Raw genomic sequence first — 12,899 nt, forward strand, 5'->3', positions numbered from 1 at the left:
GGAATGTGTTCTGTTTTCTCTTATCTCTGGGTTTTCAATGTTCCTGGTGGCCCATCTCATTCCTCCCCACTCTCTTTGGTTTACCCCTCCTGTCCTTTGGGCTTTAGGCATCACTTTTTCAAGGAAGCACTTCCTTGAAGCACTAGTTTGTCTCAGGACCCAGCAATGAGTTAAGAACACCCTACTGCAGCCTGAATTCACTGACCCACCTCTCTATAATCTCCAAGGGACTGTACGGTCCGAGAGCAGGGAGCTTCTCACTCTTCCGTTGCACGCCCAGTGCCTGGCATATAGTAGGTAATCAATAGATATCTGTTGAGTGAATACACAGAGGTCCCCCAGGGGCAAGAAACACTACCCAAGCAGAAAGAGAGACAATAAGAATTTTTAATCCATGGAAAGTGCTGCAGGGACTCTGTCCAGGCCCACAGGCAGCAGGAAGAGGCAGGGATCCTGCAAACCCAGTAGTGTCTGGAAAATGAAAAGCCATAAAGACCCAAGCTTCCTCACTGCAACAATCCTCGGGGCCTCCTTCCTGATGCTGAAGAGGTCAGATTGTCTCTCCATGGGTCTCCTCCAGGGCCCACTGTGGGAAGGAAGCTGAGTGTGGCAGGAGGAAGGAAGAAGAGCAAAGGCCGCTTGGTCTCCACCTGAAAGCCCCTCCCCCGGGACTGACCGCCATCCATAAGAAAATGTTTAAAAAGGAGAGACTTGGATAGTCAAATAATATCTTAGAAAAAATAAAAGAGAAAAAAAAACGGATAATTCCAGCAGTTACAAAGTTCTCTGTCGGCTATCCACAAGAGAAAGAGTTTGCTTTGGCCTCGCTGGCAAGCCTCATCTGCCAGGCCCATCCTCAGCTGTCCCCCAGCCCCCCCCCAGGCCCCAGGATCCATGAGAGTAGGGCTCCCCCTCCCATGGAGAGTCTCTGTGCTCATGGAGGGCAGTACCCTCCCTCACCGGCCCTTGGACTCCCCATACGTGTTTCGGGCCATGGACACCATCTTCTCCTCGCATGTGATTTTGGTGTCCTTGAGGATGCTGTACCACACCATACCCGCAGGCCGGACCTCCTCGCTGCGGCAGAAAAGGTAGGGCACGGTGTCCACGCGGCTCTGGATGTAGGCGCTTCGCAGGAGGCTGGAGCAGTGACCGCTCACCCTCTCCAGTCGCCGCAGGATCAGGTGGGCCTTCCTGAAAGGCAGGACGAGACAGCGATGAAGAATGAAGCCCAGATCAAAGCTTAAGCCTTTGACAGTGAATAAAGGTCGACAAGAGAAATGAGGACTTCCTGTCCCAACAACCTCCTAACCATTCCTGGCCTGAGTGTGATATTTCAAACACCCATTTGAAAATCACCTCAGAATCTGTCCTCTTCAACTGTGCAATGTGTAAAGAATGAAAGTGACATAGAACCTTTGATCCAGCATTTTCATTTCCAAGAAAAGAGAGTCCCAGGAGTTATGAAGTTACCAGCCTTAGGGCTCTGACCAAGGAGAAATTATTATAATAATCATACACAGAAACCACAATCACAACTAAAATTTATTGACACTAGCCATGCTAGGCACAGAGTAAGTGCTTTGCATACATTTAACAGTTTTATTTAATCTTCACAACAGCCCTGAACATACTGTTCTTTCCACTCACACAGAATGGGAGTAGAGCCCACAGCTCAGAGAAATGACATTGCATGACCAAGGTCAAACATCAAGTTGACCGTTGGGGCTGGGCATTCGAATCTAGGCCTGATACCCATGAAGCCCCTCTCTAACTTCTGCTTTTGTGTTTCTCTATTCTCTGATACTCTATTCTTTTTTTTTTTTTTTTCTTTTTGAAAGAGAAAGAGAGCATGCAGAGAGAGAGAGGGAGAGAGAATCATAAGCAGGCTCTGTGCTGGCACAGAGCCTGACACAGGGCTCGAACTCATGAACCATGAGATCATGACCTGAGCCGAGATCAAGTCAGATGCTTAACTGACTGAGCCACCCAGGTGCCCCTCTCATACCCTACTCTTACAGGCAGGAAACTTGGAGATCTTTCATCAAAGCCTTAATAGCTAAGTTCCCAAATCAGATTTCTCTAGATCTTGTTTTTGTCATTTCTAAAACAGTGAGGATGGTCTTAGTTTCACAAGTTCGTGGTTAAGATTTACCATGAGAAAGGACCAAAGCCTGACATAGAATAAGCTCCCAATAAATGATACCTACGATTACCAAGAATTGTTATGATAGTATCTTGGGATCAGGGTCATACTGAACACTAGTCTAAACAAGAATCACCCTGTCCTGTGGTGATCATCATGAGTAATTTATCTGGAGTCCTTTATCCAGCACCAGAAAGAGGATCATTGAGGAGGTCTGATGGCTGCATAGAAGATTAAAGCTAGAGAGGATCTCTGAGATCCTTGGGTCTCTCAATGATGGCACTATTGACATTTGAACCAGATAATTTGCTGTTGTAGAGGCTGTCTGGTAGGAAGTTTTGCAGCATCTCTGGGCCTCTGCCCGTTAAGTACCAATAGTACTCCTTTGCCCCAGTCCTAGCAATGAAATTGTCTATAGACATTGTAAATTCTCCTCTTGGAGGTGGGGGCAGGAGGAATCACCCCAACTGGGAACCAGTGACCTGGTCTCACCTACTGTCATTGAAGATGTGAAAACTGAGGCTGAGAGAGGAAAAGGGGCATCCTCTTCCCGGATCCCACCATAGACTAGTGTCACTGTCAAGGTGTCCATCTCCATGTAGAATCCAGTTTTCTCTAGGTTCCACCATCTTCAAGATACCCAAGGGGTGAGTGAACAGCTCTCTCATGCTGTCCTCTCCATGCCCCTCTGAGACCCCAGGAGGGAGGGCATTTTACGACAACATACCCTACAAGTGGGAGACTGTGTCAGGCACCTGCATGGCGACTGGAAAAGGGCCGGGCTTACGTGTGTATGTTTTGTGGGCACGATTTATGAGGTACCTTTCAAAAAGTCCTCTTTGTATAGTTCACCACTTGGGTGGAATATTTCCTGAGGTGCCAAGAATTCATAGCTTCATAATCACACTCGAGTTGCCACTCTGCCCACAGACCTCTCTCTCCCCTGGCAGGCCAAAGAAGAGCTTGAGGAGTACGTTTCTCTCTTCTCCTGGTTTGAGTCCTTGCTCTGTTCCTTAAAAGCTCTGTGTCCTTGGGAAATTTACTTAACGTCTCTAAACCCATTTCTTCACTTGAAAAATGACACTGTTGTGAAGTTAAAGGAGATAATGCTATTGACTGCTCATTTACTGAGCATTTATTTTATGAGAGGGCTCTATATTCAGTGTGAAAGACCAACAGATGACAAATGACAATATCAATGACAAAAAGGAGAATGATAGGAGGAGGCATGGGGGCCGGGAGGAAGCAGAGGAAGGTGCCTAGGTAGGATTGGGGATATCCAAGAAGGCTTCCTAGTAGAAGGGCAACTTGTATTGAGTCTCATAAATGAATAGGGGTCAAAGAAGACAAAGACATAACAGGAGGGATAGGGAAAGGCATAAAGATAAGTGATTATGTTGAATTTCTGAGGATTTACAGTTGGAATGCCATGTGGTAAGTGGGGACACAGCGGGAAAACTGGCGAAGTGGCAGGAGCCAGCCATTAAAACTCAGGAACTAGGGAGTTGGTTGTACCAAGTAATGGTGCACCATTCAGGCTCTAGAGCCTGACTGCTCAGGTTCAAATCCTGGCTCAGCCACCTACTAGCTCTGATATTGAGGGAATTGTTTAACCAGGTGTGACTCCATTTCCTTATCCATGAAATGGGAATAATGTTTGTTATCTACCACAAAGACTCATTAAAAAAAAAGCATTAATGAATCTATAACAAGCCCTCAATAAGTGTTATCTAGATTGGTAGTCTGGAAGGCAAGTAGGGGAGTTATCAAAGGGTTTCAAGCTGCCAAGTAACAGATTCAGAGCTGGACTATTTAAAAACGTTCCTGGATGCCTTGAGGAGAACCGAATTGGGGGAAGGACAAGCCTGGCAGCAAGAAACCAGGTAGGGCACACATCCAGGAGTCAAGTGTTTCCTATCATCACACTTAAGGGTGCTGGTTTGCTTTTTCTATGCTTTCAAAAAGCTGCGTCCTCTTTCCGCTTCCTCATTTATAACAAGGGAGGGACATTTGCCAACCTCATAAAGTTATAGCGAGGATTACAGAAGTTAATACACACAAAACCCTTAGAAATGTGTTTGGCACATTGTAAGTCCCCGATACAGGGTAGAAAGTACCACCCCCACCATTGCCCCTCATCATCACTGTTTCCATACTGGTATAAGCCTTGGGCACCTTTGCAAGTCAGTGGCAGGAGACAGACAGAAATAGGAATAAAGTGGATACCTAATCATTAGTTTGGGGGCTCAGAAATCTTCCCAAGGGATTTAACAACTACACTAGGACTTCAATGATGAGACAGGTTTTTAAGGTAGATGGGGAGGCAGAGGAAAGAGCCCATCCAAAGTTAGATTACCAAGAGCATGAACAACCAGAACTTTGAAATGGTTAGTGCAAAGAATGGATAAGAGACTAGTCAGTTTTTCAGATCTCAGACCATCTAGACTCTTCAAAGCCCTGGGGAAGTGTTATATCTTAGGGGCAATGGAGAGTGACTGTCTGATTCAGACAGTCACAAAAACAAGCCACGGATACAAAATGAGGTTGGAAAGGGGAATCCCTCCAACATGTCCAAAGGCTTTGTCTCCAAAGGCCCAGCCATTTCCTCAGGGAGAATTCTGGAACTCCAATGAACCAAGGCTCCTTTTGAATGGATGGGGAAACTGAGGTTTGGAGTGAGAAAATACTCGGTCTAAAGGAACACCTGAAGTTAGTAACAAAGGCAGAACAAGAACTAGAGCTCTTGGTTGTACAGAGCTGAATTTAAATATCTGGGCCTGGAGTCTCAGAGTCAAATCCTAGCTCTATAACTTAACAACTATGTGGATCATTAGGAAGTTCTTCAATGGTGCTCTTAGTTACCACATCAGTAAAATGAGAGTAATAACAGTGTTCTGGGGGGAATGAGATGAGCTGAGTAATTTGATTACTCTCAGTAAATGTTAGCCACGGTTCAAAGTAGCATACTGTAGTAGAAAGGACATAGGCTTCAGAAACCATTAGGGTAAGTCACTTCTCTGTAAGCCTGTTTCCTCATTTGTAAAATGGGATTAGAGATGCTTATTTTGTAGGGCTGTTGTTAGGCTGAAATGAATGACTGCTGTAGGCATCCAGCACAGAAATTTGTACTCAATAGGCACTAAACTGGTGCCAGTTCACTTAACTATCCCCTGCTCTTTGTCCACAGCACACACTGCCTCAGACTTTGGCTTGCATTTAGCCAACAAAGACAGGAGAACTCAGAAGGGGACACCATGGAGACAAGGGTTGGAGGTGCTCAAAGGCCGGAGAAGAGGAGGGGGAGTGAGAGACCAAAGGTGAGAGAGCTGGGTAATAAATTTGTAGGCAATGGAGATCCATAAATCAAAGGCCAGGCATGCTCCAAGCTTTCCCTGGAGAGGGAATTGTAGGTCAGAATGACCACTTTTCTCAAATACCGGAAATGAAATCTTCCTCATTGGAGACGGGACCCAGGCCTGCTGGGATAGGAAGCCAGAGGTGAAGGAGTGACAGTGCACATTAATTTATGGTTGTATTAGCGGGCAAGGCTGAGACAGGAATGGCTTGTGGAGGAGTCAGGGGCTGAGTTCCAATGCCACTTCTCCGGGAACTATAGAACCTTTGACCGACCATTCTATTCCCAGCACCATTACCCAATCAGCTGTTGACACAGTTAGTGGATACAGACCTAATTTCTAAGGGGGCCCTGGAATGGAGGGGGGAAAAAGAGGCAGTAGGGAAATGTTCCTATTGGCCTCTCCCCCTCCTCCCTATCTCCTTTAGTTGAGCTCAAACGTCTCTGTGTTAGCTGACCTCAAGCTTAATGAGAGTCGAGGGCATGACGTGGTTGCACAAAAACGGGACACAACCTCCAAAAGTGGATAGCACAGATTAAGAGAAAGAATGACTTCATTCATGTTGCCCTGGTCAGGCCACATCTGGAGAACCCCAGTCACTTCTGGTAAGAGGGACATGTGCAAACTGTAGCCAGATCATGATGCTGAAGCTTGTCTCAAAAGCAAGTCTTAATGAGGAAGTGTGGAAAGCAGGAATGGAATGTGTCCTCTGAAGGGAGAATTCAGGCAAATGGTTATGTTGTTCTAATAAATGAAGACTAGTGGGAAGAAAAAAAAACCTGAAATTAAATATAATCCTCACCACAATTTTAGAGTTCATACTTCAGTCCCAGTCTTTAGGTGGTAAAAGTGAGGCTTGGGCTGGTCATATGGTTTGACCAGGGCTAACAGAGTGTGAGAAGAGCATCTAGAGCTGTTGCAAGGCACCCCAGTGTTATCAATGATATTGCTCCAAAATTAACAGAAGGTGAATTTTGACTCAATATGATAAAAAACTTAAAACTAGAATCCTTGAAATCTAGAATGGACCCTTCCATATCTCCAGTGGTTTTCCTTCACTAGAGATGATCAAATCAAGTAAGTTTTAGAAAGGAGTCTGTCTTGGTCTGTTTGGGCTGCTATAACAAAATACCACAGACTGTGTCATTTATAAACAATGGAGATTTAATCCTCACAGTTCTGAAGGCTGGGAAGTCCAGGATCATGGCACTGAGGACATGTGCTGTGCGGTAGCTAGTGAGGGCTAGCTTCCTGGTCCACAGATGGTACTTTCTTGCTGTGCCTCCACATGGTGAAGGGGCAAAGAATCTCTCTGGTCCCTCTTTTTATAAGAGTACTAATCCCATTCCTAAGGGATCCAACCTCACGACCTAATCAACTCCCAAAGATCCCATCTCTTAATACTATCACCTTGGACATTAGGTTTTGAATCTACGGATTTTGGGGGGATACAACATTCAGACCATAGCAGACTCTAATGGTAGTAAAAAGTGGAGAAGACTTTTGTGGTTCTTGTTTGTTTTTACTGACAAGAATCAAGGGGTTGATTCACAGATACCATCTGGTGGGCATCTGATGAGAACTTCACGATAGATGTGACACAACTGCCAAGGCACAGAGTTGCTGACGTAAGAGGACCACATTTGCTGAAGTTCTGTTCTTGCTTCAAAGTCATGCTGAAATTTCACCTTCAGGAAGTCTTCCAGAACTTCCCAGCTATCATAAGTCATCTTTTACCCTTTGCTGCTGAAGCTTTTTATTTCTCTGTTGAGATATATAATATATTCTGCCTTAGTTGTGTACATATCTTGGGATGCAATGTGTTATAATGGACAGGACGCTGGTTTGAAGTTTGCATTTTGAGTTTATTTTGAATTTGGCCTCTGGCAGTTATTAGCTATGTAACCTTAAACAATTTACTTAATTCCAGTGATTCCCTGTTGCTTAATCTTCAGAATCGACGGTTTATGAGATGAAATGAGATGTAAATGACCTCGCCCATAATAGTGCTCAACTAGTATCTTCCACCTGCCTCTTGGACAATGTAGAAGGAATTAATAAGAGCGAACTGACTTGAACTGAGGAAATTCTCAGGACTCAGCTTTCAAAATCCCAAATTCTCCAGCAGGAATTGAGAAAAGGAATGGAATGGCATTTGAGCATCCATGTGGACCTAGGGAAATAATATGGCCAGGTAGGCAAAATGTTTATACAGAGTTGTTTATAACAGCAAAGCATTTGGAAGAAACCTAGTTGGTATTTAACAGAAGACTCAAGTAACATACAGTACATTCAAATAATTGCATGGCTAAAGGGCCTACCCAGATAATACAGTACATGTGCATCCAAGAGAAAAGACCTATTAAGTATAAAGAGACAGCAGAACATGGTGTATCTATTTGTTGTACATAGCAGAGTTGGTGAAAATTGTGCTCTGGTTGTAGATACAGGTATATCCTTAAGCCTGTATCAGCATCCCTATTCATTTTCTTATCCAAGTCATATCTAGAAAGGTATGTGCACACTGCTAATGACTTTATCTCTGGGTTGGGATTATGGGATTCAGAGTGCAAAATTCTCACTTTCCACTTTATATACATCCACATCATGTAGATGCTACAGAATGAGCAAGAATTACTTTTAGAACAAAATACAATAAGGTCTTTCCATTTTGAAAACCTGCGTATATACACATATATTTTTGTAGCTGGTGTGATGAATTTGAGCAATGAAACCATGGTTTCATGGTGTTGCGGTAGTTCACTGGGGTTACTTTCAGCATCTAGCCTCAGACCAGTCCCACAAAACAGAAAACAAGTAGCTCAATACTGCTGTCTTGATATAGATCTTCAACATCAGCTTTGAAATGTGATTTATAAGAGTGAAAATATTTATGTTTTGTCTTCTCCTTATTCTCTCGCAAGAAACCATAAGACCTTCCCAAGAATTCATTCCTTAACTGATGGTAAGAATGACAGAGTCTCAACCAACCCAGTGATTTCAGTGTGGAACAGAAACAGACTACAAAATAGCAGCCAACCTTGCTATACTACCAGTGGGAACACTGATCCATAGAACACTTGTTCAAGGTCATCCTGTGTTTTGTATTTATCCACCCTGAGGCATCTTCAATTATAAGAAATGCCACTGATTTAATAATAGCCTTTCAAGAAAAGGAGAAAGAATATAACACTTAATGTGCACACCCATTGTGCACCGTCCATCCTGATTTCAGAAATGTCAAAATATGCAACAACAAAAAAGATTAAAAGTGCATGTGAGATCATAGGAATATGGCCCTAGAAGCCTAAGTTTGCTCTTGTTCAAAATATCCTAGAAATCCCAAAAGACTTAATCCCTGATAGCTAAGGAAAGGGTTAATAGAATCTTGAATTGAAAGAATGACATCAAGTTTGCTTATTTTCACTATGGATGCAGCAACCATGGTTCATGGGATATGCCAACTCTTCTCAGATAGGAAAGGCCTATCTTGCTATGTTGAGAAAAATCCTAGGCTAAACCAAGCCTGTGATGATTTCTGTGATGTATTAGCAATGTCTGCCATGGAAGCAAGAGGGGCTGAGACAGTAAATATATCATTATAGTCCAGAAAGATCAATTCACTGAAACAAAATCCCTTCAAGTGCTTGCTCTCTTCTTCCTATTCTGTCATTTCAGCTATACGTGGCTGAGAGGATCATCGAGAAGCCCAAGAGTGGTCAAGTATATTCTATTGGAGCAAATTCTGGTCCTTAGCCACCTATGAGCTCAGTTTCTCATGTCTAACAGAAACCGTATGGCTGGGCCAGCTGGGTGTCAGCAGGTTTTCTCTGAGTAGCTGTTTGTGGCACCCACGGCTGCCACAGGAGCCAGGCTCTGGAGGACAATGGCCTGATAGATTTATTAGGCAGAGATAAGAGATGCCCAATTTGTCACCAAATTTTATGGGGGTATATGACTATAGTTTTAAGGAGAAGTATGGAACATTTTGGGGTTTGGTGATTCCTGATAGAGTTCATTCCATGGTATCGGTGGTTCTGGGAAGTGCTCTTAACACCCTGGCCACCTAGGTCCCTGAGAAACAGGACATGCTGGACTAAAGGACAGTCAAGGTGTCCCTGTTCTCTGGTCTTTATGACCTTGAGGGCTTTCTGGTTTCTTCGCTTCCCAGCTGGAAGGGACTTTGGAGTCCAGCTCTTTTACATTACAAACGAGGTCCAGAATGGGAATGGAGGTTTTCCAAGGTCACGCAGCTAGTGGGTGGCAAACCTAGGACAGGAACCCAAGGCTCCTGGCTCCAGGGCAGTGTCTTGCTCTCTCTCTCTCTCCTTTACACTTTGATACTCTGCACACTTGCGAACCCTTCGGAGTGATGGCACATTTACCCAAATTGTTCCTCTGTTTAAAACGTTTACCTGGCTTTTTGGGGGAAAGAACACACTCCTGGACAGAGCTCACAGGAGCCATCATGATCTGCCCTCTGCTGAACTCACCAGCCTTGTTTTCTTTCCCCCCCTCTCACCTTGAACTCTCTGTCCCAATGAGAATTATACTTCTTAAGTGTATCCTCTTAATTACCGTCCCCCAACTCATCTTTGCATTGCTTGTTCCTTCTGATGAAAGCATCCATGGGAGGACTCCTTTGATGCTAAGCACAGACTTCACTGTCTTCTCCAAGGATTCTTGTTTGAGGTCCAGGTCTGGGTTAGCTGTGCCAGCTGTTCACATCTAGAACCCTGTCACTCAAAGTGTACTTTTGGGACCAGCAACACTGGCATCACACCTGAGAGCTTATTAGAAATGCAGAATCTCAGGCCCATCCTAAGCCACTAAGTCTATTTGAATTTTAGCAACGCTTTCACGGGATTCTCATGCCCATTAAAGTTTGAGAAACACTGCAGTAACCAGCTTCTCACCCTCCTTTTTACAGCATGCTTCTTGTAACATGCTTCATTGCAACTACCTACAGACTTTTGCTCACTGGATGCTGCTCCTTCTAAGGCAGGATCTGTCTTCTTCACTCATATATTTCCAGCCCATAGCACAGAGCCTGGTACATAGTAAGCACATTAAGTGAATCAACGAATAAGTAAATTAATGAAATGTGGTCTCCACAGGTCTCTTAATATTTGCAAGCACAATGCATTTTTTTATTGCTACTTTTGAGCTGGAGAGACCTTAGGGTTCATGGAATTTACTTGTTACCAACCGTGACCTATAGATCTTTGATAGCTCACAGAGACTTAGGAGTCCCTCGGGATTGGGGGAAAGGGGGTCTGAAAGGGAGACCTAGCGGGTGGAGCTCCAGACCACCCTCTCTAGTTTCTACCAGAACAACTGTGTAACCATCTGAGCCACACATTATCCAATTATTTAACAAGTAAATTTAGCACCCACTTACAAGAGTGAGTAGGACATAAAGAATCACTAAACACACATAAGCTGCCATAGTAGTACAGAAGAGAGATAACACAAGAGTAAACACATAAGCAATATAAGATACCAAAGCTAATAGGTATGATGCAGAAAATTAAAACATGAGCATGTGACTGAGAAGATATGTAGAAATCTTAGAGGATTCTCTGAGGAAGTAGCATTCTAGTTGAGACATGGGGGTCTACATAAGATCTGTTTAGAAAAAAATTTTCTACTGCTTAAAAGAAGGAGTACCACTGCCCTAGTTCATCCTGATCATTTTATAGATGAGGAGACTGAAAGCCAGAGAAAGCCAGAACCCAAGGTTGTACACTGAGTTCATTACACTGTCAGGATAGATTAGGATGCAGCTATCTTGGTTCTTGTGGACATGCCAGTGTGGGATGTTAAAGGAATCTCATATTCCCTCCAGAGACTAGAAATACTGAAGAATGAGGAAACTGGGTGATACCAACGGGGGCTCGTGGACAGTGACTGGTGACCGGTTGGCTGGAGGTTAGGGGGGTTATCAGAGCCCATTACCAAGTGGGTTGTCCTACCTCTGTGGGCGGCCAGGCAGCCTCTCCAGAAGATTTATGTCCTTGAGGGCCATAAAGGATCCCAGAAGGTCATAAAGACAAAGTCAGGAGTGGAGCTCTGGTTTACCTTCCACCCAAACTCTCTGAGCCCTGTGGGAAAGGCCAATAAAGTGGGATGCCTTTCCCTGACCGTGGGCAAGATGGCAGCCCAGATGACTCACACAGTGGCTTTCATCTGAGGCTCTGGGCTTCTGCCTGTCTACTCTCTTTTAGCTTTTATCTAAAGAAACTTCCTTTCATGTGAAAGAGAGAAAGTTATAGTCCAGGACCCAATGGGCAGATAACGTCTATTCCAGGGAGAGATCCCAGCTCTCATCTGTTCCCTTGAGGGCCTCAAATCCTTGGAGGGTTATTTCAAGTGTTATAAGGGCTCAGGGTAAGAGCTCAGGGCAGAATCAGCCTCCATATAAAACTCTGTGCAACCATGGGCAGTTCACTTGACCTCACAGGGCCTCCAATTCCTTATCACCCACAACACGAGAATACCCTACTTTGCCCAGCTTACCCGGGTAATTTTAAAACTTTTTAAAGCATAGCGTGCTACCAACTAAGTATTTCAGGAGGTCAGGTGATGCTCTCCAATGCCACCAGTACCACCCTGCCCCAGAACACCACACTGTCTCCCCTGGATTATCATAACAACGGCCTCCAGAGCCTCACTACCTCCCTCCTGTCTTGACCCCTCTCCATGTTTCCAACAGCAAGTCAGAAGCATCTTTCTTCCCTGAAGATCAGCTAATATCACCCCCTTCTGAAAAACACTTGAAAAGCTTCTCATTACCCTGGGGAGATAATCCAAACTCTTTAACCCTACTTAAAGGGCATTCAGGACTGGCCCCTGCTGACCTCTCCCTTCTTATCCCTTCCCACTCCTGCTGTCACACACTTTGCTTCAACTACAGGGAAACTCTCTCAGTTCCTCTACACACAGTGTTTACCAAGTGTAGAAGGAGTTCCCCTGGGGAAGGAGAAAGGGTTTGAGGTGGTACTCAAGACGATCACAGACACAGCATTAAACAACAATGAATCACACTGGGAAAAGCAGTTAGATTCTCTTTTTCGTTCTCTTCCCCTCCTCCAGATTACTTTCAAAAAGAAAGTCTTGGTTTGAGACTGTGTCTTTAGTACTTCTCTAACACTTGCTAATCTCCTTTTTAAACTCAGAGTGTCAGGCTCCACTAGGATTGAATAGCATTGTTTTCTGTTTTTGTTTTTTTTTTTCTTTTTTCTCTTCCCTTGTATCAAATGTTTACATTTAATTTTCTTTTTTTTTTATAATTTTTAAAAAAATCTTTATTTTTTTTGAGAGAGAGCAAGAGAGAGAGAGAGACAGAGCATGAGCAGGGGAGGGGCAGAGAGAGAGGGAGACTCAGAATCCTAAGC

The 12,899-nt window shown here is 44.2% G+C and overlaps 1 protein-coding gene across 4 annotated transcripts in view; it reads right to left on the reverse strand.

Moving 5' to 3' along the window:
* Positions 1-369: 369 nt before the first annotated feature.
* The window catches only part of ASTN2 (astrotactin 2), an 874,248-nt gene continuing 861,718 nt past the window's right edge, over positions 370-12,899 (reverse strand). For all 4 annotated transcript variants that reach the window (XM_019454036.2, XM_019454034.2, XM_019454035.2 and 1 more), the window contains one exon: positions 370-1,194. In XM_019454036.2, the coding sequence (XP_019309581.2) occupies positions 957-1,194 (238 nt within the window). In that variant the 3' untranslated portion in view covers positions 370-956. The remainder of the gene's footprint in view (positions 1,195-12,899) is intronic.

This window comes from Panthera pardus, unplaced genomic scaffold (assembly GCF_024362965.1).
Source record: "Panthera pardus isolate Hobbes unplaced genomic scaffold, ASM2436296v1 HiC_scaffold_20, whole genome shotgun sequence".
Lineage (NCBI taxonomy): Eukaryota > Metazoa > Chordata > Mammalia > Carnivora > Felidae > Panthera > Panthera pardus.